The sequence below is a fragment of the Gigantopelta aegis genome, chromosome 6, assembly GCF_016097555.1.
Source record: "Gigantopelta aegis isolate Gae_Host chromosome 6, Gae_host_genome, whole genome shotgun sequence".
Lineage (NCBI taxonomy): Eukaryota > Metazoa > Mollusca > Gastropoda > Neomphalida > Peltospiridae > Gigantopelta > Gigantopelta aegis.
Window position 1 is genome coordinate 22,825,442 of NC_054704.1, and position 24,665 is coordinate 22,850,106.

Below are 24,665 nucleotides of genomic sequence, written 5' to 3' on the forward strand. Positions count from 1 at the left end.
CTCACATTTTATTTATGGTTATATGGCGTCAGACAATGGTAAGTTTTTGATATGATATATTTGCAAAGGTACTTTTTGTTTCTTTCAGTTTTTAAAACTTAATATTTTGTTAAACATTATGAAAAATAAAAGCATACCAACCTGTAAACGTCATTGTCTACTCAATATAGAACTTAGAACAATTTTGACAGAATCAAGCTAAGTAGGCTGGGTTTTTTTTTAATGTAGCGAAGCATTGTATTAATATAACTAATTTGAATTTTGAATTTTAATGACGTCAATATTCCAATAACGTCACTTTGCATCTCTTTACAATAACAAGCATTCATGTTCCCAACTGTGCACAACAAATTTTCACATCTCCTAAATCTGTCAAAAATGGGTAAATCGTCATGAAAAAACCAGAAGAAATGTTTTATTTAATGACACACTCAATACATTTTATTACAGTTATATGGCGTCAGACATATAGTTACGGACCACACAGATATTGACATGCTGTCGCCACTTCATGGGCTACTCTTTTTGATTAGCAGCAAGGGATCTTTTATATGCACCATCCCACAGACAGGATAGTACTTAGCCCAATGGGTCCACTGATGGGGATCGATCCTAGACCAACCACGCATCAAGTGAACACTTTACCACTGGACTGCAGCCCACCCCAATCGTCCTGAAAGTCAAGACTTGATCTGTAATAGTATATGATAACGGTATATACAAAATTTCACCTCAATAGCTTGAGGCATTGTGGAAAAACACATCTGGAAAACTACATGTGGGACAAACGAAAAGAAGTTTGGAGATGAAATATATACCGGTAGTCCCCTCCGATTGGACTAGTAGGGAACTAATAAATGATACATGGCATTTCCATTTTCAGAACACTGCAAAATTCTAATGCAAAATTGCTATTGAACATTTTATGTTTAAGAATTACTAAAGCAATTGATAGTATATGAAGACATTTTTGTAATTAAAACCTTGTACTATTTAAAAAATAGGATTTGAAATGAAATTACAGTAAGATACACATGTATATTTATTGTGTACCAAACCATAACAAGGGTGCGAAACAGGACTTTTGTTGAACTTGGTCAACAGATATTACAAAATCAGAGACAGGCGAGAAAGTGCTAGGTACTGGCAGTTTGTATTAATAAATGTAAAGAAATCCCCGAAGAACAAAATTGGAGAGACACTGAGTAGACATTAAAGTTTATTACAGTATGGACGGACAATACATCATGTTATATAATAATGTAGACAATAAAATACAATATATAACCCTTCAGGGTTTCTGTACCATACTCATATTTGTTTTCTAAGAATTAACTGTGTAACAAAATTAATTACTCTCATCATTAATGTATGATTTTTTTAACTCTAACCCTAAACATAACCCATTTTCTTTCTGGGGGAGGCTGCCCACACACCCTATTGACTGTGGTTGCATTCAACTCTATAGCGCCAGACCCAAAAATTTCTTTCTGGTAGAAACACTGTAACCATAGACATCGGTGGATGATAACAACGGTGTGTGTGTGTAATATTGTAATTTTCCTTTCAACATGGGATGTGACGAGAAATGCATCATCGTCAAGCCCTATGATATTGTAGTTGTACTTTAAGGTTTTCTACCAAACTGAACAATTTTAAAAATAAAAAATGACTAAAATATAAATAAATATGTGTTTAATTTTAAAATATACCAATTTCATTATCACATTCATTCTCAATCATAACCATTTGTACATATTTTAAAAACATTTAAATATAAAAACAATTTTTGTAACATGATAGAAATGGCAAAAAGCACACAAGTATGTTCTACAGTGGTATGCAACTTTGCGATTGATACACCAAAACACTGACTTTTATTATATTGTGGTGTACAAATATGAAGGAATGCTGACAAACATTTCAATTCACATTACCGCAAATAACAGCTAACACCAGTATTCAATGCTTTTGTTGAAAGCAAGCATCTTGTCAAAAGCAGTCAAATATAATTTAAGTGGTCAAATATAATAGATTTCTTTTAAGCCTTGAGTACAGACATTTTGTTACAAGTATCAAGCCAGATGATTGAGCTGAATTTGTTTTGTATCGACATATACAGAAAAACCCAAACACAAGTCTCGAACATCAGGGGTTGAAATAACATGTAGAGGTTTAGAGGCCAATTGGCCCACAAGATCAGTCAAGTTAGGAGTTAGAAGTGAAAAAATATAAAAAAATAATAATATTGGAACCCAACTTCTTCAACCCCATATAGGTAGTACTAAACCAAATAACATCTGGCTGGGTCAAAGTTCGAGGTGCACCTAACTTTTGATAGAGCAGTAAATACCACAAGTCCTGTGATTGGTGATAAATGTGACAGTGTTTGTTGTGATAAAATGTTGGTTCATCTGGCCAGTAAATTCCTGTAATTTAGTTTGAACTAGTGTCAAACTGTGCTTGAAACATGTGCGGGTCCTACTAAAATAGATGACCATTTTTGTGCAGACCTAGGGTAGCCATAGATGCTACCCATTATCTCTGAAATGAGCAGCTTAACCCCCAATATTTTCTGATTTACTTTAAGGGTGTGAGGTGGTAGCATTTATTTCCATGGTGTATATGTCGATGAATATGCTGTATGTCAGAGTTTTAGCCACATGTTACAACTGTCGTCCACAAGATTTTATTTGGTGGTATACACCCTACACATACTGTAGTATTACAATATCCCACTTCTATTTTGACAGTGGGAAAATATGATACATGTTATCACAGGATAATATCACAGGATAATATCACAGTCTATCACTCTCCTCTCATCTTAGACTTTACATTGAGTAAACGTATCTTTCATCCAGGCTAAAATAAAAGTACAAAGGTATGAATGCGTATAAATAAAATCATGTAAAACCATGCACAATGTTTGTACATTACATTTCTCAGATTATAAATCAATTATCAAAGCTGTACATTTATATTAATTTTATAAACCATGTTACAGATTTTTAGAAAGGTTATATTCCAAGCATTAATTTTCTCTACAAAGTACTGAATTAATTTATAGATAAATATGTGACATCTGAAATGCTAATTAAAAAAACAAAAACAACAATAAGTACAAAACTAAAATATTTTGATCATTCTGAGTGTATGAGGAGTTTTGTTCCTAAATTAAATCCAGCACCAGAGCTTAGACTTCCACTGTGTTTCACAGTCCTATATTTTCCACATTGGTCGCACTTGGCATTGGATGAAGAACCGGTTCAGCTGCTAGCCGTTCCATATACTTTAGAATACTTTGTGTTTCCAGTCGAATTCTTCTGCTGAAGGCTCTTTGCCCACTTTGAAGATGCAGGATGCTTTGTCTACAAGGTATAATAAATGGCAATGAAGCTTACTGTTTATACTTATACATTTTTTAGTAGACAACACTTCAGAAAATTAAAGCTGTAATCATAAGTATCATTATTATTATTATTATTATTGTTCAACCATTTGGAATGGACAATCAACATTAATAATCGGACTACTATACTTGCTAATCTAGGTTATATAAAAATGTACTATTCTCCATTTTAATATATTCAGAAGTGAGGTGCCATTTCACTGTTATGTAATGTTGAAAATAAAAATGGTGCGCATAAATACATGTATAAATATATAAAAACCATTGCTGCTGCAACAAAGTGAGGGGGGCACCTGCCCTCCTGCTTCCTACAACAGTATTGATATAACTATTTGCATTAAAATAACGTGGAAGCACACAAATATTGGAATAATCATCCTGCACATAAACATACCAACGAAATGGATCCTGGCTGTTCAACATTGGGCTCACCAAAAGGCTCGAAGGTTGGACGAAGTTTGGTGGAGGCACTCTTTGGTTTCGTTGGCTCCTTGGAGTGCACTTTGCCGTCACTGTGCTGGCGAGTGGACAGACTCAAAACAACCTGCTTCAGCACGGCCATCTCCTGGGTAATAAAGCAACAAATTCAGTCAGTGTTAGTAAATGGAAAAAATTAAATAATAAAATACCAGCCTCAGTGATGTAGTTAAACCATTTACTTTCAAGTCCGGTGGATACTGGTTTTGTGTCCCAGTTTTAATTAAGTCTGGTGGGTACTGGTTTTGCATATCAGTTTCAATTAAGTCTGGTGGGTACTGGTTTTGCATACCAGTTTCAATTAAGTCTGGTGGGTACTGGTTTTGTATCCCAGTTTCAATTAGTCTGGTGGGTACTGGTTTTGTGTCCCAGTTTCAATTAAGTCTGGTGGGTACTGGTTTTGTGTCCCAGTTTCAATTAAGTCTAGTAGGTACTGGTTTTGCATGCCCGTTTGAATGGCTCAATGGTGTAAATCTACTACAACGACATTTCCATTAACCCCTGTCCTCCACATAAAGCATAGAAACAGCATGGTCCAACATACACAAGTTTAAACCATTGCTGCAAAATTAACAACTTTGTCTTGACTTCTGCATCTATTACTGCAGGTGAGACACATAAACTGCAATAGTGTCTACTGCAGTAATAGCAAAAAGACTTTCAAGCATCATAATGTATTTTTTGTATTAAAAAATTTCATAGAATATAGGTTATAGCTAGTTTATTTTGTGATCAACCTTAGGAACAATAAATGACTAAAATCATTAAACTGGATGAATGCAATAGTTTATATCTAGTTTGTCAGTGTTCTTGCTGCTCCATTTAAGCAGGGTGGCCGCTATTGCATTTTGCCACCCTCCTTTCATGTTCTGCCGCCCTCCTTTATTTTTGTGCACCCCTTTATTTTCCCGCACTCTACTATATTTTACAGTACCTATCTCCACTAATTCCAAATGCAAAATTTTTTCCACACACACTGGACATCAAAGAAAACAAGCCGTGCTGTTTGTACGAAAAAGCAACTGACAAAAAACTTCAATAGCTTACGACAGTTACCATAACATAATTTAACAGTATTTTTAACAGCCTCTATTTTGTCCCATACCTGTATCCATATGTATGTTTGATACACACAATAAAAGTTATATTTTATTTCAGCAATGAAAACATTATATTTTTATGGATTCAGCAATCTCCGATTGAAAATCCACTTATTCGGTGTCAATGATTAGAATGGTCATTATGTCTTTTGTTTTCAATAACTATTGTCTGATAATTTTGTCATCAATTGCAGATTTAATTGGTTGTAACTGATGCTTTTTACTTTCTGTCATTCTGTTTATTCAGCAATTCTTTATAAAATATTATAAACTTTTAATTTTTGGGGGATATCACTGCTTATAAAAATAACGGAAGTGGTAGTGTTTATCATTAAAATCATTTATCTTGGGTGCCAAATAATATATCCACCGCATTTACAAAAACGAAACTACTCTTTATCAGCTGGCGATATCAAAGCGATTGATTCATTCGATGAAGATGGAAATAAAATGAACAGAATTGTTTTTATCCCTCATTAGGGGATCACTTTACAAACATCTTTATTATTTTTCATAATATATCTTGAAATCTGTATTAAAATAATAATATTAAAACTCTGATCGGTTCATCAAAACAGGAACTGCCCATGAATGTCAGACCGACATCTCCGGTCCAATTAAAAGATGAGTCGGCTTGTATTTCTTAGGAACTTTTTTGTATCAAATACTGAGAGGCAAAATAAGGAGAATGTCTTTCCACAAAGTCGACCAACACACAATGATAACCAAGCTTTCCCTTTTTTTTCTTGCTTCTTTTGCTTTTAGTTGTTGGGGTGGTTGTTGTTGTTGTTTTTTTTTTTTTTTTGGGGGGGGGGGGGGGGGGCAGGGGTTGATGGGTGTTGTGCCACGCAGAAGCCCTCCTTTAATTTTCACCCAGCAAGAACACTGTTTGTTTTGTGATCAATCTAGGAACAATAGATGACTAAAATCAAACTGGATGAATACAATCATCTTCCATTGCAAAAGGTGCTCATGTCTGACAAAGAGGAAATACCAGTCTTGGTTTAGTGGCTAAGCTATTGGACTTAAGACTGATAGGTACTGGGTTCATATCCTGATACCTGCTCCAACAGATCAAGAAGTTTGTTTTGTTTAACAACACCACTAAAGCACACAGATTTATTAATCATTGGCTATTGGATGTCAAACATATGGTCATTTTGACACAGTCATAGAGAGAAAAGCACATACCACAGCCTTTGATATACCAGTCGTGGTGCACTGGCTGAAATGAGAAATAGTCCAATGGGCTCACCGACGGGGATCGATCCTAGACCGACCGTGCATCAGCCATGCACTTTACCACTGGGCTACGTCCCGCCCCCACAACCGATCAATGGGGAGGTTTAAGACCATTATACCAACTTCTTTCTTACTAACCACTAACCATTTGTCCTAGGCCCCATTTTACAAAATGATCTTAGCAAAACAATTACCTTAAAGGATTGCTCACACAAGGCTTTTGGACTCGTATGCATGGTTCATACAGAAATTTCAAACCTAAATTTAGGGGCTTTTTAGGGACTTTTAGGGTCAATATAAGTAAAATTTAGGCACTAAAACTATGCTGTCCACCATTTGCAATGACCAATGAAACGTGTTTCGTTTTAGAATGACCAATCATGCGCTCCCCAAAAGTTACGAATGAATCCTACAAACAATATCGAATATTGACAATGTTTTACGAATGAATCGTTGTTATCATTTTGGCATTGTTCACACACCAACGTTCGAGCGAGCATTGAGATCAACATATGAATGTAGATATCGATGTATTTTTGGCAATTTATTTAATGTTTCCAGAAGAAGAAAAATGTCTATCGATTTCAGGGCTTATATGGCCCAATTTAGGGTCTTTTGTGAACTTGCCCGTCAAATATAGGGCTTTTTAAGGCTAGATGATCAAAATAGGGACTTTTTAGGGCAACCCTTTAAATTTAGGGCCTTTTCAAGCGTGTGTGAACCTTGACATTATTGCTTATATTTAATTAATAAAATGGTTAAATGTGACAGCTATTATATATATATCTTGAGCGCAGCCATTTTGTACCATCCCACTGGCGAGCCGGTGGTTACGTAATGTTTAATGGATCACGTCCGGAATTAGTCTTAGAACTGAAGAAACAAACACACCTGATTTTTTTAGCAATGTTCTGTAATAATATCCATCCCAGTAAGTCAGCAATAAATATATATTATTTTACAATACAAAATAAACCACCATTGTCAAAGTGTTGAAATAACTGTCTCATATTTTGTCCATGCATTAACCTACATACTGAAATGATAAAAGTCTTTTCTTAGTTAACTGGTCTATACTGTACTTTCAGTGGCCTCCACCTGTGATTCCTGATTGACAGGTGTATATTTGGTAGGTAGACAAACCATTATTTACTGCCATCTAGACACAAAATTACGTACAGGCAGGATTTGTTTAACATCACAGGGTATTGGGATATCCCTGCCACCCCTAAAATAGTAATGGACATTAACAGCCATCATGCTTTATTTCTGTAAATCATTCTGTAAAACTCTTGATTATGTAGACTTTCCCCATCTAAAATCACAGAACTGACCAATTACACAGTCACAAAGATAAGGACATTATCACTTGGGTATTGTGAGTGTTTGTTTTTGCTCCAAGGTACCCTACCAATAGGCCTAATAGTATGCATTTTTTCTTTGGATTTTTTATGAGAGAAAAATACTATTACCCCATTTTGTTCTATAAATGCAAATTGAAATATATTTAAGTAAATAGTTTATTATATTATCATTGCATTTCTGTTGTTTTACAAGTCAGGTTGATGAAAGCGAAGCGCCTTATAGTAAATGACTGCGTTTGTTTACACTGCATACAGGAGTTGGTAGGAGCTGACGTCATTCCGCCCCAAGCAAGAATACCGGACACAATGAAAAAAAAAAAAATGGCTGCCCCAGTTAGCAGGAATAATCACTTCTTTTTTATTAACTCTAAACTTACATGTTTTTCATTTCTTAAAGTGTCAGTATGTGTTGGTGGTCCGGGTATGCATCTTTCCAACACATAAGGCTTATATTTGAGTTTAGTTCCCTTTTAAGTGCCTAAGGCAGCTAAGATCACTTCGTAAAATGGGGCCCTGGACATACAATAAGAGAGTGGAGGTGTGTGCAAAGACAGCATGCTTGAAACCTAACTGGATACAAGAATGAAAATCAGGTTTAAATGAAAACAAAAGGAAGATAAAAAAAAAATAACAACATATTTTCCCTGTTAAATAATAATAGACAAACTGAAGATAATGAGTCAAAAGAAAAATGGTTTTTTTGTTTAACAATGCCACTAGAGCACATTGGTTGAATAAAAATAGATATAAACTGAACATACTGAATGTCTTGTTTATATTTTCGAGTTCCTGTTTATACTAAGGCTACAGAATAAACACTAATAAAACATGAATGTTTACTTCTTTTTGATTGAGCAGTCTTTCTAAATCCAACGACATCTGGTTCTTGGTCCTGATCAGATCTCCTCTCTCCTTCTCAAGTTTCCTACAAGGGAAATAAACTCATAACCAGATCTTTATCAAGCATTCAGAACATGTGCAGACATCTATTGTTATAGAATAACTAAAATAGATATAATGATGCCAACAACAGGGCCCGTGCTTATAAAACTTTTCGAGTCCAGACTCCATCTCTAATGATGTCACACGCATACAGTTTGTATGGCGTTGTTATGACATTAGTGCCTCAGACTCTAAGTCTCGAGTCTCCACTCTAAAAGTTTTATAAGCACCAGGCCAGATGAATATGAGGCAGTCTTTTTCCACAATTATTCAGCAATGCACATCACTAGCATGGGATAATGGTTGAAAGTAATATTTATATATTTGTGTTTCGTGACTTTTATGTCTGGTAAGAGCAAACAAATGTTTTTAAAGATTTTCCTCATAACACTTTTCATTAAATTGTGAATATGTAATGTACTGTCATTTAAAGTTGAATTTTATTTGAATTGTTGTAGAGTTTATTTTGCAATCAATTATTAACTGGTTGAGCGTACCCCATCCAATGAATTTCAACAGTTCCCAGTTTTATGAAACGTAATTGCATAACTACCGTATGCACTTAAGGAAGGTGATATTAGTGCTAAGATCGCTTTGTAAAACTGGGCATAGAACAGTATATTTGAAACTTAGTTGCATAATAACAAATGAAAAGAAAAAAACAACAACAAAAACATATGCTTAGTAAATAAAAAGTCAATAGTAAAATACTGTGTGGTGATTTTGCTACTGCAACAGTTTTTTTACTTCTGGTTTTTAGTACTTGTGTTACCTCAGATCTGCCTCCATTGTAGCAATGAGCTCCTTCTGTTTCTGCATCTGGCTGTCTCTCAGTCGGATGCTCTCTATCAGATAGTTGTACGGTTGCTCAGCCTGGTCCAGTAACGAATTGCTGTTCCGTAGCTGCAGACAAAAGTATTCTTGGTATTTTAATTATAGTCAAGCACAGTTTCTTAACACAGTAGTCTTTCAACATATTTTTTTTAAAAACATAAAGGGCCCATACATTGAAACTATCTTTATGGTACGATATCTTAAAACCATTGTATGCAATCACGTCACTATGGCCAACGATGGTTTTATGATATCGTAGCACTATGACAGCTTTGAAAATCTCTAGCCAGAAGTAAGAATTTGTTTTCCATCATTAAAACTGGGCTGGATTAACTCAGTGGTTGAACATTTATCTGAGGTGTGCGTTGTCGTCGTCGTTTACTCTCTCATTCGCTCACTCACTCACACTCTCAATCACACTCACATATAGCCAAAGGTGTATGTGGTATGTATAAAAATATCTACATTATTGTCGTTTATATTATTGTTTTCGTTCTTCTCTCTCTCTCTGTCTGTCTCTCCGTCTCTCAAAATTACATATATTAACACCAAACAGCTGTAGTTTAAAAATGTGAGTTAACGTTGTTATTAAACAAATATTCAGTTCATTTCCCTTCATTCAAAAACCAAACAAATGTACAAATTCTTATCTAATTACTAACTATACCTCTTCTGCCAGTTGCTGTGTTTTCTGTTTCTCTCTCTCTATTTCATGTCTCATTGACGTGTTGGCTTTCTCAAGACTAAGTACTCGCCTTGCAAGATGGACACTAAAATATTAAACTTTTAATATTGTTTGGAATAACCATGCAGATGAATACTGGTACTAATATTTAATTTAACAAGAATAATGTTAGAATTTAATAATACACAAATAAATCTTTCACTGACACTATTTATGGTGTAAACAAATCAAATTTATGCATAAATAATTCAGTTTCCCTAAGAAAAAAATTGCAGTGTATTTTAATCATTATTGGCAATCCAAGGTAAAACAGCTCTGGTAAAGATTATTTAATTAAAAAATGGCGTCCATTTTTCTCATCTCAAAACTTGTGTCTCTATTAGCAGACAGCAGGAGGTGATTTTCTGCGGTTACTACTGCTGCCACGGCCACTCATGCTTACACCTCACTCTTTTCAGTAGATAATTATAGCTATATAGCTGTCTACTTTTCTCAAATAGCCTCCAACTTTCACGGATATTGAAGACTAAGTAAAACATCAGTGATAGCTAGTTTTTATTTGTCTCTCAGTTAATATTTAAAAATAAATCCATACCTCTGTTGTAACCTTCTCTTTGCAGTGCTTGGAACATTCGCTCCGTAACCATAAGAAAATAATACTCTTTCTGCATCTTGCTCATCCTCCACTAATAGTAACAACAAAGAAAACAAACCAATAAATACTTTGCTTATGTATGTTACACCATATTAGGCTCTAAAACGATAAATTAAAATCTAAGGGCACCTATTGATAAAATCATTCTCCAGAAATGGTGCTAGATGAGCAATCACATGAAGCTTTACATAAAAAATACAGTAGTCAATCACTTATCTCAGAACCACCCAGTCATCAAAATAAAAAACACTAAAGAATTCTTTGATCATGAATACTTAACCCCGTCAGTGGGCCATTGGGCTATCTCTCGTTCCAGCCAGTGCACCATGGCTAATATATCAAAAGCTGTGGTATGTGCTATCCTGTCTGTGGGACGATGCATATAAAAGATCCCTTGCTACTAATGGGAAAATGTAGCAGATTTCCTCTTTAAGACTATTTGTCAAAATTACCAAATGTTTGACATCCAATAGCCGATGATTAATAAATCAATTTGCTCTAGTGGTGTTGTTAATCCAAAATAAACTTTTAAATTTAACTGTTTTGATCTGATCAGTTAAATGTATGGGAAGAAACATTTAGTTGACAAAACGGCCAGTATAATTATGTTGCTGATATTGTTGGGACATCAGTGCACATTACCTTCAGCGGCCTGCATAACGACATCATCAAGCTCTTGTTCCAGTCTCTCATATGTTTCCAGCTTGACTTTCTGCTCAGACAAAGTGTTTTCAAGTTCGGCAACTCTTTTCTCCATCGACAACTCCAGAGTGTGGTATTCTTTCATTAACACCTGTAAAGTCATATGCCATTGGGTTAAAGGCGCAGTTAATCTACAAACCTGTACACACTTGGATAAAGAGAGTGAAACAAGTCTGTAATGTTAAAACTGGAAAATATCCTAAAAACATAGACTAGCACTTGAATCAATAATAGCTATTTCTCAGACACGTGCACTTTTAAAAATATAAAAAATGCATTTTGTGATATTAGAAACAACAGGATTGAATGAATGAATGAATGTTTAACAACACCCCAGCACGAAAAATACATCGGCTATTGGGTGTCAAACTATGGTAATGCAAATAAATAAAGTGATGATCAACATCAATATAAAAATTCAAGACTTAAACAAAAACAGTGTAAAGAACTGTGCAAAAACACAAATATCACAGAATTTTACAGATACTGAATTTTACTCAAAACTTCAATTTTGTGCTGTATTGGCCATTCTCAAAGAGAATGTTACACCCCTGCACCATGGTGAGGTTACAGCACACGTAGGGGCAGAAACAACAGGATGACCAGAAATGGATAATCTAAACAATAAAATATAAGTAATGTTTGATTTCAGTGATTAGAAACAGCTTTAATAGTGAAAAATATGCTGTAGTGATTAAAAACCTGGGTCTGTCCCTTTAATAAAAAAATAACCATCTTAAACCATAGGTTTAGTTATTGAGGTCACTGACAGAAGACAGTGGATACAAAATCAAGGCTGTGATGCTGATGTGCTAAAATTTAAAAGAAAATAAAAACTAAATTTTTGTTTTAAATTTAAGCATATCAGATCAAATCTGCACCTATGATTAGGATATAAAATGAGGTTTGGGCTACCACAAATATTAATACAATCAGAAGAAAACTAAGACTGTAAATAATAAAATATTAGTGTTCTTAAAATTTAGCAAAATCCAAATAAGTTACATATTTGCGACATACACTTTAGCGATGTTGTCGTATCAAACACTGAGAATTTTTTTTAGCTTAAGTTGTAGGATCAGCTGAATATTACACTTCTGATAAATTCTGACATTGTGCAGCTTCAGATTATATAGAACATTGCAGCAGTGTGCATGCTAACTAACTACATGTATTGTTATTGTCTGGTTTAACCAATATCATGTAACCACTAATCGACAAAACAACCACACAAGTGTTTAGAAACCGTCTACTGTATGTTTAAAAGTAGTGTCATGATTTCATATCAGTGTCTTGTATTGCCTTGCTAAACTAGCTAAAAGTTTGTGTTTGCTAACATTTCCTGATTTACAGTAAACAGACACCAATGTTTTAAATAAGAAAATGTATTTAAAATATGTAATTTTAGCCTTTGAATAAAGATTACCTTTAAACTGAATAAAACAGTTTACTTGTTCATTACTGCACCAAGAACCAGCTGCAGAAGGGAAGTAACTCATGCTTGATTTTTTTTCTGATCAAATGGTTCAAGTGAGCATTGCTTGATAAATTCAATAGCAAATACTTGGACAAAGATTTTAAAACAGATGTTATAAAATAATAAAACTTACCAGTAAAAATACTGATGAAAATGGACAAGACTTTACAAAGATTAATTAAAATATAATTTTGTAGCGAAAGTCTGAACCACATTTTTCTCCTACCTTTAATTACCTTTAGATTCCCCCCACATTTTGTCCGGACAGAAATCACGAAAAAAAACATTGCAATGTCAAATTCCATATACTAGATGGGAACTATGTCAAATATATTGACTGATGAAATCTCCTAGGCTGTCATATTCCATTTTAGGATGCGACCTAATCTAACAACAACATCATGACGTCATATTAATTATGTCACATACTTCAGTTGTTTCCACCCCTCTTTAAAAGAATTCCATAAAAAAGCAAAATGGTAGATGGCCAAAAATTACATGATTTTTATCCCAAGAAATCTCAGCGAAGTCAATATAGGTGACATGGTTACATTTTAGTATGTGGAATCTTGTTTCTCTGTAATGGCTTTTTTCACAAATGTTTTCTGCATAAAATGTGGAGGAAATCTAACAGTAATTAAAGGTAGGATAAAATAAGTTATGGTAGTTCTTAACAATGTGGTTCAGACTTTAATTGATGACAAATGTTCAACTTCAAGTGTAATAAACAATTACCTCCGTTTTTTTCTGTAGTTTTTCAATGTCCATCTGTGCTTCTTGCTGGTTTCTCACTGTCTCTTCATGCACCATCTGTGTCCGTTCCACTTCAAACGATTTAATTTTTAAATCATTCATTAGCTCAGAAACTCGGTTATCACCATTTGTTTGCAGCTTTCGAAACCTGTTATTAAGATAACGTAACCATTTTGAAAAAAAATATTTAAAAGCCTGCTAAATGTTTTCAACAAAGGCAATTAATACATATAGTCTGCATATGGGTTAATGCCACATGACAAAATTATTGTAAAATATAGTTTGAAATATATTAGAGGGGGCATATCTTGGGGAAAATGTGCATTCAAATAATTTACATTACTCCAGCAATAAAATTATATTAATGAATCTAATTAGGGTCGATAATTGTATTCCATTTTTAATAATCAGTGTTTCATCATGTTTCAAAATAAATTTAAAAATTGTTAATAAAAGCAATATTGAACAACATGCTACACATGCTAAACTTAAGCTGCATACTTTCAGATTCTACAATTAATAGAAAAAAGTATCTGTATTATTTACTTATTTTATTCTTATCCATGTATTTCATATTTCAACTTTTAGATACAATAACTAAAAACATACTTGGTATTTACAGCATTCATTTCTCTTTACATAAGACTGTTCCAACTTACAGAAATAATGAATATTATTATCAGTATATACATATTCATTTAAATAATAACATGCAACATGAGTTCATGTTTAATTATAATACAATCAAACATATTGTAGTCTTCAATGTGTGACCACTGCTGATGTAAGACACAAACATACAAACAAAAGTGTCTTACTCAGTAAGCAGCTGTTCGTACTGAGTTTTCAACTCCCGCTCGGAGCACTGAATCTTCTCCTTCTCCGATACTGCCATGTTACGTGCTTCTCGTAAATTTCTAAAACACACACATACATATACTATATTGTAAGATGTCATAATTATATTTAGTATTCTTTAAAATAACAAAATTGAAACAGTTAAAATACATTTCTAATCATGTCATTTTGTTAATACACTTAATCAGTATTGCCAATTGGTAAATACAAAACTACTAAATAGTTTGACAAAAATAATCTATAAGTATAAGTATGAAGAATGTACTGTGCATGTGAATTTGCCTTGACAATAAGTATAAAAAAATACATAATAATTTAGTTCAGGTGATGAATGTCCTATCAAATTATTCCCAAACCTGGGTTCATACATTTATTTACCAAGCAAATTCCATGATTTTCCACGACTTTTTCAAAGCATTTTCCATTAATTTTAAAAGGATTTTTGCTCATTAGTTTAAAAAAGATGAAAAGAACACGCACAAAAAAAAAGAGAGGAATAGATGTACATTTATTTAAAGTTGAGACTTGAATATCCACGATATTTGGGATGGAGTTCCAGTTAAAGAAATTACTGGACTAATATTACACATACCAGCACAACTGTAATAACACAATTTGTTTCTTATTTGGCAAACTTAAGTCTGGACACATCCCTCTGTAAATACCTCACCTGTTTTCTCTCTCATACATTTCCTTTGTAGATGACCTAAGCCGATCAATTTCCGTGTTGGTTCGAATTCGGATCTGTTCAAGTTCTTCTCGCAGCTTGTCTTCGTATTCATTTTTATACTGGTCCCTAAAAATCAATGAAACTATTCAAAAATCACACTTCAAAAAGTAAAATGAAAACAATTTTGACTATAGTGTGCTCAACAATTAGTGGCAAATTAAGAATTTCAGATAATATTGCCATCAAACTGTCATCTACTTATCCTCAGTGAAAAACTATGTGTAAGATCATTTTGCTGTTATTATTATTTATACATGTATACAAGCTATTCTACCAACAATAGTCTGAACTGAGGAAAAAGTATGATAATTGTTGTAGGGGAGGGGGAATTTTTACGTTTTTGGTAGATTCGAATGAGATATCTCTGCATCTGGAGAACAAAATGGCAATGTTAAAAAGAAAAAATCTTATGGCCCTTTTATCAACACTTCATTCCCATGAGCCTGGTTTATTTTATTAGATTACCTCTGTAAAAAAAAAAAAAGACAAGAAGTGTGGGGTTGGGGTGTCAAAGAAAAAAACAACACGTTTTCACTTTGACACATTTTCTGAAGTGGTATGAATACAAAACAATCCTTTTTAATAGAGAAAAAACCCCGAGCATTACACATATTACGGATAACCTGTTTCTGTTCCCATATTCTGCAGAAAATGAAGGAAACTGAGTGTTTCCCCCTTTCAGAAATATTTAACCTGACTTCTTACCTATTTGAACAATTATAGCAAGCCACAGAACACTGAACAGCAAGAAATGCGAAACCTGAAAGAAACACATCCAGACCTTCTAAGTGAAAAGAAAAGGAATACAAATTATGTGACACCAAGTGGGTTTTGGGGGACTGAGTGAAAGGAACTGGAGAGGCGTCAGGTTAACATATAAAAAGAGTCTTACCGTGCATATATATATTTCTCATACATTTCCTCTCTTGCTGCCTTAGCATCATCCACCTGTCGATTCAGTTGTTGAACTTTCTCCTCAGAAAACGATGCTCGGTTCGAATAATCCGCAACTTGCTTTGCCAAATAATCTTTGTCTTGCTTCAAAAGTGCTATTGACTGTTTAGCTGCAGTCAGCTGAACACAAAAACATAAGATATACCGTATATCTTCGCCTATAAGTCGAATTTTTTTCACCCAAAAATTATTTTATAACTTGGGGGGTCGACTTATAAGAGGGTAAAAAAATTTCACCAAAAAATATTACTGTTTTGGGGATTATTTCACAAGTTTTATTGTTGAAGTATGCCATGTAGTTATAGTATACTCAAATATGTTAATTTGACACATTTATTTTTTATAACCTATTTTTTTTGGCATTAGAACGGTTTTGGTTATGCCAAAGACAACAGTCCACTTAGTTAAATTAACAGTCATCACTAATAGTAAAAATGTAAACAATACTAACTACCTGTTGCCTGAGTTTATTTTGAAATCTGGTCACTGGCATTAATGGTTGTTCAAACAATGTTTTGTCAGTGATTAACTTCATGAATATTACTGAGCGTTCCCTTAAAATAGACTGATCTCTGCAGTTCACTAGAGCAATAGGGACACACATCATTTGGTACAAAAACCAGTGTACTTTCCAGAGTTATCCTCCTTACATGTATTAATATGGCGGCAAAATGTGATACTTTCAGTTTTATCGTAGTGATCTGTTGTCAGTGTTTATAAATAAAGTTGTTGTCTGTGCACAAAACCATCTGTACAGTACCATACAGTAACAGTCAAACAGCTTTCACTCTCTACTAAGGGAATATTTCGTTTTGATGCTATGTAATAATGATAGTTTGATTGGAATAGTCTGATTATATTGCGATGTACAAAACATGAAAACTGAAGTTTGTAAAATAATTTTCTTTTGTTCAAATATTGTACATTATTGTTCTCATGTGCTGAAAATAACAAATATTTCAATATTTATAAGTTGTTTTTCATGGGTCGACTTATAAACGGGTCAATAAAAAAAATAAGTTTTCAGGGCTTGAAATTAGGGACTCGACTTATAGCCGAGATCGACTTACAGGCGAAGATATACGGTAATGATTACTCATCACTGACACTTTACAATGAGCTGTACAAATGGTCTACAAGCCATCTTTAAATATAACATCCTTTAATCCATACCAACACAACATATTATGTATGATGTTTAGTTGGGACTTAATTATTGATCAAGTCTTTGCTTTATGTTATACAGATTTATTGTGGTAGTGGCAAAGTCAATGGCAGGATGCATACAAAAATATGGCTACCCGAGAATATTTCAGAGAATAAAAATAATTTGATGATATCTGTTTTCTTATGTGTTTAGAATTGACTACTATTCTGGCATAATTAATGTTTGAGCTTCTCTGTAAAATAACAAGCATTTTGTGAGTATTGCTATTATAGCAATACATAAGTCCCCGTACCAGGTCCCACAACAATTTTGTATCTCCTAAGTTCAAAGGCCATAACTCTGTTAAAAATAGGAAAATCCCCCAATAAAAGTTAAACTTGATTTGTAACTCTACAAGATAAAGCTATACACATAATTTTAGCTCAATATCTGAAAACATTGCAAACAAAAATCTGAAAAACTATATGTGGAACAGACAGACGGACGGACGGCCAGACAGAAAGACGGAGATGAAACCTATAATCTACTCTGGTTAGACCGGTAGGAGAATAATAAAAAATATGACTACATGAGAATATTTTAGAGATTAAATATAATAATTTGATATCTGGTTATTTTCATATTATTATTATTACCAAGTGTTTAGAACTGACTCCTAGTCTGGCATAATTCCAGGGAACATTTTGTCCAGTGTCGCGTCATGATTTGCTATGCAAGTTTCACAGATCACTACACAATTTTAAAACATTAAACATTAGTTGCTAATCAATTGTCTTTTGACTAGAAATATCGCTAATTTTGAAAACAAACTGTTCCATGATGTCTTTAAAAATAATAATAATAATAAAGGCGTGTGCAGACCTCTCTGCTGAGATCGTCCCTCTCCTTCTGCAGGACACTGTGAGAGGCCTCCAGCACGGACAGCTGGCGGTGGACATCCAGGTGGTCACTCTCCAGGTGGTCTCGCTCTCTGTTCAAACAGCCAGTCAGGTCAGCAGTTATACACACAGAACATGGATCCGTGGTTATTAAACGTTTAGAGTCTAGACTCAAGACTAATAGAGTCTGACCGTAACAACATGGCAACACCTTACAAATTGCATGCATGTGACATCATCAGAGATTGAGCGAGGCTTCTAGATTATGGTAGCCCCACTCCCATGGCTAGTGATATTCAGTATTGGGCTAGTAAATAACGACTATTGCAATGCCCGAAGGCTAGTGAATTTTTTTTGTTCAAATGTTGCAGTTAAGTCTATTTTGTAAATATGAATATCCTGGCCCCACCCCAACCCCCAATGTTAGTGTTTTTTAATCTCTATCTCCCTCTATAGGCGATATATCTGATTATTACTATTATTTAGTAAAATTGTATTAACTTAAAGTACGGTAGGGCTAGTGAATTTTTAATCATGGCTAGTAAAAAATTTAAATTACTGATCCCATGGCTAGTGGATTTTATAAAAATTCTAGAAGCCCTGGATTGAGTCTAGACTCTAAAAACATTTTATAAGCACGGGACCAGATTGATCAGAGGCTAACATAATTATCACAAATAATATTTCCCCTCATTCACCTCATACTATTTTAGGTGAGTAATTGTTTATCTCCCTTTTTAGCATGCACATGTATATGGAATCGATATGGTAATAGCAATTATTCACTCCTCTCAATTCTTTTCGCAGGCACGTCTGCTGTAATTCTCCAAGTATGCACTTTTCTGTTTTGCATGAAATGAATTCTAAGCTACTACATTCAACAGAATAAAAACGTATAAGATTAGCCAAAATATATAAGTTAAGCAAGACGACGTAGTGATATGCAATACGTTGTATTAGCCCAACATATTTTACACTGCCAACTAATTAGGGTAAGTATCTTTAGCAGCTTAAAATGAATAATGGGGGGGGGGGGGGTTTGGAGGGAATAACCTCAACCTTCATTTTTGCAACAGTATGTTGGTAATTATTTTTAAATTGAATGTACATGTAAATGCATAAAAAATAGAATGTTCATTACCGTGTAACTCAAAATGCATGTAACTGTATAACTTAAAATGACCCACTTGAAAACTTGTGTGTTAATTTTACTAATCCCTAATCATGTCTCACTACATCATCACTACATTATTTTCATTCAAACGTTTTGTGAATGTGTGATATCTTTTCTAAAAAACCCCACAATAGAAACAAAAATATGTTTACCCTTTTATTCGGTCATAGTTCTCAACTCTGAAATTGTCATGTTGTACTCGGTCCTTAATCTCTGAAAAATGCTCCGCCATCTTTTGATATCGCACCCGGAGCTCTCCATGGTCCTGTCGCTCCTCATCGAGATGCTGAAAGTAGGCTTAACTTCATCTATGATCATATCACAATTTCAAATATCAATATGGTAATCAGAATTTAAGTATATGTAGTCTATAACAAAATGCTAATTTAAGATCAATTCGGTGAATACACACGTGTCTGAATACTTTCACACAAACAAGATTGTTTGAACATTATTTTCCTGTTAATGAGCCACTATTTAACTTTTTTTCACTAACTTAAAGATATTATTTACAAAGCATGAAATAATTAATACATGTAATATGTTGCTTCAAACACAGCAATAAAATTCACAGGTTTTTCAAATGAAATACTGCCTTTGAGGTAGGCATGTAACAATTAAACTTCCATTAAAATTACTTAGCAAATTATGTTTTAGGAATAATTGTTCCACCTTTATTTTGAATAAATCTTCTTGTAAAAAATCTACATTTATTTTAATTTGTATCCTGAACTTTCAGCATTTCAAAAGTACATGTACATGTATACCTTTTGTAGATCTAATATCTCATTCCTGTTTATTTTTGTTTCGTCTTCGAGTGTCCTGTTTCTCATCCGTAGTTGGTCAATTTCTGTCTGTAGTGGTTTCACTACCTCAAATAACCTCAGCTGAAAATATATATAATCACTAATAGTTTACAAACAAAACAGAACATAGAATAAAAGATTTATTTTTTAAAGTCTGGTAATGAAATTACTCGCATTATGAATAAAGCATAAATTCCAAACAATACAATTTCTAGTTCTAGTTCAGGATTGATTTTCTTGAGACTAGTGTCAGAAACAACATCTACAAAAGGACTCGTGCCCAAATCTATTGGTCTTGCCTGATTTGTTATTTCTCATTTCTGCACCAATGAATGTTCATCTCTTCACGTTATAGTTATTAATTAAATTACAATTTTAATTAATTTTATATATTTTAAAAAATGTATTGTAAAATTCATTATTAACGTGGGTTTTTTAAATTAAAACTTAAAATTAATAATGCTTATTTTCTTTACTTTAGGTGTAACAGGTTAACCCAGGGTTCTATTTCTAAAATTTGACTTGAGAATTTAAGTGTGTTTTTTTTTTAAATTGGAAATTTTCAGTTTCATTTCAAAAACAACTTATTAAGCTAAAGTAGAATTTAAAAGAGTAATGTTATATTTGTAATTTATTCAAAATAACACAGCTATTTTGCATTATGAAATGTTATGGGTAGGGGAAGGGGTGTTTGTCAAGTGATACGTACATGTATTGTTTTCACAATATACATGTTGTATCTTTATAAAATAATAAAAAACGACATAGCCATTGCGGAATGATGCCAATAATTGGAGTCTAGAAACATAGGTGATAAAACCCGGAAACCGTTGACCTACATGGACATGTAAACTTCACTCTTAAAGATCCAGGCTTATCGAAAACATAATTCACTATTGTTTGTTATCTACGTATACCTTTCACAATATATATGAAGTATCAATAAAACAAATTCCAAAACTTTTAACCGTTTTTAATATATTAGCAATAAAAAGTCGCATTTTTCCCACTGCTTGCCAAAAAACCTCTTGACTCCTCGAACTAAGTGAAAGAAGTGCTAAAATAATCCTGGGACAATAGTGTAGCATTTATGGGCTACAAAGTGTAGTCATGGGCAGTTTATAAATAGCAGGGTCACCGATCCATATCTACTGTGCTGAAACACCGAACATGCAAATCATTTTGGATACAAGAAATAAAACAAAGTGTAGTGTATCTCAGATTATGCACTGCTTCATTGGTGAGAGACACATTTTATTAAATATTTCACAGTGTTCACATAGAAAATGGTCTTCGAATGCTTTGGTGCACCGATACACCAGACAGCACTGTAGTCATTTGGCTCGCCGGATCATTGTTGTTGTATTCCTGCTCAAATTGATAGGGAAGTACACCTTACAGATTTTATCCTTTTTTGTCACCAATCGAGGTACCATTAGAATAGATTGACAAATGTGATAAGACCAAAATGCCCAAACTACTAAAGAAAGAAATGTTTTATTTAACGATGCACTCAACACATTTTATTTTACGGTTATATGGCGTCAGACATATGGTTAAGGACCAAACAGGTTTTGAGAGGAAACCCGCTGTCGCCACTACATGGGCTACTCTTCCGATTAGCAGCAAGGGATCTTTTATTTGCGCTTCCCACAGGCAGGATAGCACAAACCATGGCCTTTGTTGAACCAGTTATGGATCACTGGTCGGTGCAAATGGTTTACACCTACCCATTGAGCCTTGCGGAGCACTCACTCAGGGTTTGGAGCCGGTATCTGGATTAAAAATCCCATGCCTCGACTGTGATCCGAACCCAGTACCTACCAGCCTGTAGACCGATGGCCTGCCACGATGCCACCGAGGCCAGTACCCAAACTACGAATCAGCTGGGTTTTTAAAAATTATTATCTGCAGTCACCTACTAACAGCATGAGTGGAATCCGCTGCATGCTACATCACATGTCTGATGTGATACAAATCGACTGGATCAGTGTTTTTTTTCCCCAAGCGTTTTACAAAAAGTCACTTTATTAATAATTGGGGTGGTATTTTTATTTTTTATTTTTAATAATGTATTTTTTATATATACAGTGTATTAATAATGTGTCATGAGCCTGGACCTTTAATGCTGCAGATGTGAACACAGGAATATTCAAGATTGTAGGAGCAAATAAAGTGAGTGAACAAAAATACAGGCAGCCATAAGTAGGCTCAAAATTGCTGTTTCACCCATAACAATTCTTTACAAACTTGCCATGGGAGACAAGTTTAAGCCCTAAAACATGACTGAAAGGTTATTTTGCTGTATGCAGACATATTTCAAATGCACAAATGTTGAATACTGACCGATAATATACATCAGGTGTATACATTTTGAGGAGCAATTTATATCTCAATGACAGCTATTGCCTTTGGCGCCGTCGTTATGTTCAAGCCCTGCAGCTTAATACATGTATGTAATACCTAGTACAAACAAGAACATTTAAATTGCGGAGATGCAAAACCAAGAAATATGAAATCCTAATGTATATAATTATAATATATACAAACAAACAGGTATATATAAATTGAATAGAAAGACTATATTAATACCGCAACATAATCCCTAAGAGACAAGTCTTCTTCTGACAGTGTCCTCAGTTCATAGTACTTCTCTTCAGATAGGCTCAAATCCTTCAGACTTCTCCGTACATTTCCAGCTTTTTCTTGCAACCTTTCATTGACACTGTCCAACTGCTGTTGTCGTCTGCGGACTTCCTCTAATTCCTGACGTATCAAATCTTGACGTTTCTTTGCCTCACTTTCCTGGAGCTTTTTTTACAAAACAAAAAATAATTTTAAAACTTTAATAAAAACATTTACATTTGTATTGCTTATAAATATATATATATATATATATATATATATATATATATAGCTACTAGTTAAAAAAACAAGGGAACAAGTTTGTATTACTACTACTAAATATGTGTACACAAAAATCAGTATAAATTTGTATACAATTCTACACAGTAAATTTGAAAGGAATTTTCAACAATGTTATGATAATCAATTTTTTCAGGACAACTTGGTAACATTAACATGCTATGTGTACCATATATATTACAACAATTATAAACCAACATGCATGGTTCTTGTCCAATACTGACTGAAATGGATCAATGTTTACCTACAGGTACACATATTTCGAGTATGTCCATAAACAAACCATTGCATTGCTGTAATGACAAAAAAAACCCAAAAAAACAAGATTTGTGGGTCTCATCACTACAATTTCCAACTGAAATACTACAGAAACAAATTTATTTATTGTATGCTTTTTATAATAAATCATATAAAGATCAACAAATTGAAGGAAAGTAATTCAAAGATGTTTGTTTGCAATTCACTGTTTTAACTTACATAATCTAGGCTTTGATTCGAACCCATAGCCTTCGATTGCTAGAATGCTGTGCACATAATCAATGTGCCATGCATAAACATTTGCATCATTCAAGTGAATACTTATTTTTAAGTATAAGAATCAATAATTATGAAATGATTTGAAAATATTGAGTCTATTTCAAAATCGTAAACAGTATTCATGAATGTTCACGAAATAAAACAATTGTTTTCAGATTTATAACTCTGATAATTCATATATAAATCATTTAGAGGAATATATTCTTAGAAGTGAAACATAGGAGAAATTCTGTATTTTCCAACCTTTGGGGATTGAATTAGTGAATTAACTCAATGTTGCATTAAGCACTACAGAAAACATAGTGCTAATGAATATATAACTAGTCTAACTTTAACACTTAAATCTAATCTTAAACAAATATTTGTAAAATTTGTTATGGGGTAGGACAACCCAGAGTACTCTGCTGTTCAAAAGATATAGACAGACATTTGTACGGTCATGATCGCTCTTTCAGTCGGGAGGTTATTCTATAGAGAAAACGCGGAATGGCCGACTACCACACGATAGACAAAGATTCCTGCTTTAAAGGAGGAGACAATTAAGGCATTTGGCCTGGTATGCATATTCAACATTATATAATGCACATTATTGCTTAATATCAACAAGTATAATCGGATAGACCCAGTGATTTTCCGCGATTGCGGAAAACGGACGGAATTCGCGGAATTCCCATTGTGAAACGGAATTACAATTTTCCGCGAAGTTAAAAAAATTAATACCATTTTACTAAATTGCCACACTGTAAAACTGACAATTGCCCCGTGTGCAGTACTATTGGCAAACGCGTAGTGTTGTATTTACCGTGGCTACATTCAGCCAGACCGAGCGGAAAAACAGCCGCTAGACTGGATTATACGCTTCACAGTAAACCAAATGGCCACACTGGGAACCAAATACTTCGGAAACGTTAGCGAAACATTTCCCGGCTGAACTTAGGACTGGTTTACTGCTTAGTCTGTTGTGCCTGCGCAGACGGGACAGGGTTTTTTTT

General features: G+C 33.9%; 1 protein-coding gene across 1 annotated transcript in view; it reads right to left on the reverse strand.

The window, feature by feature from the left end:
• Positions 1 to 1,206: 1,206 nt before the first annotated feature.
• Positions 1,207 to 24,665, reverse strand: part of LOC121375158 (progesterone-induced-blocking factor 1-like) — a 26,138-nt gene continuing 2,679 nt past the window's right edge. Inside the window, exons 2-16 of the mRNA XM_041502429.1 lie at positions 22,804 to 23,022; positions 20,173 to 20,292; positions 19,558 to 19,691; positions 18,215 to 18,323; positions 16,124 to 16,305; positions 15,172 to 15,297; positions 14,462 to 14,560; positions 13,626 to 13,791; positions 11,354 to 11,504; positions 10,652 to 10,742; positions 10,039 to 10,141; positions 9,310 to 9,440; positions 8,436 to 8,520; positions 3,807 to 3,977; positions 1,207 to 3,371 (exon numbers count right to left, since the gene is read on the reverse strand). Of these exons, the coding sequence (XP_041358363.1) occupies positions 3,270 to 3,371; positions 3,807 to 3,977; positions 8,436 to 8,520; positions 9,310 to 9,440; positions 10,039 to 10,141; positions 10,652 to 10,742; positions 11,354 to 11,504; positions 13,626 to 13,791; positions 14,462 to 14,560; positions 15,172 to 15,297; positions 16,124 to 16,305; positions 18,215 to 18,323; positions 19,558 to 19,691; positions 20,173 to 20,292; positions 22,804 to 23,022 (1,989 nt within the window). The 3' untranslated portion in view covers positions 1,207 to 3,269. The remainder of the gene's footprint in view (positions 3,372 to 3,806; positions 3,978 to 8,435; positions 8,521 to 9,309; positions 9,441 to 10,038; positions 10,142 to 10,651; positions 10,743 to 11,353; positions 11,505 to 13,625; positions 13,792 to 14,461; positions 14,561 to 15,171; positions 15,298 to 16,123; positions 16,306 to 18,214; positions 18,324 to 19,557; positions 19,692 to 20,172; positions 20,293 to 22,803; positions 23,023 to 24,665) is intronic.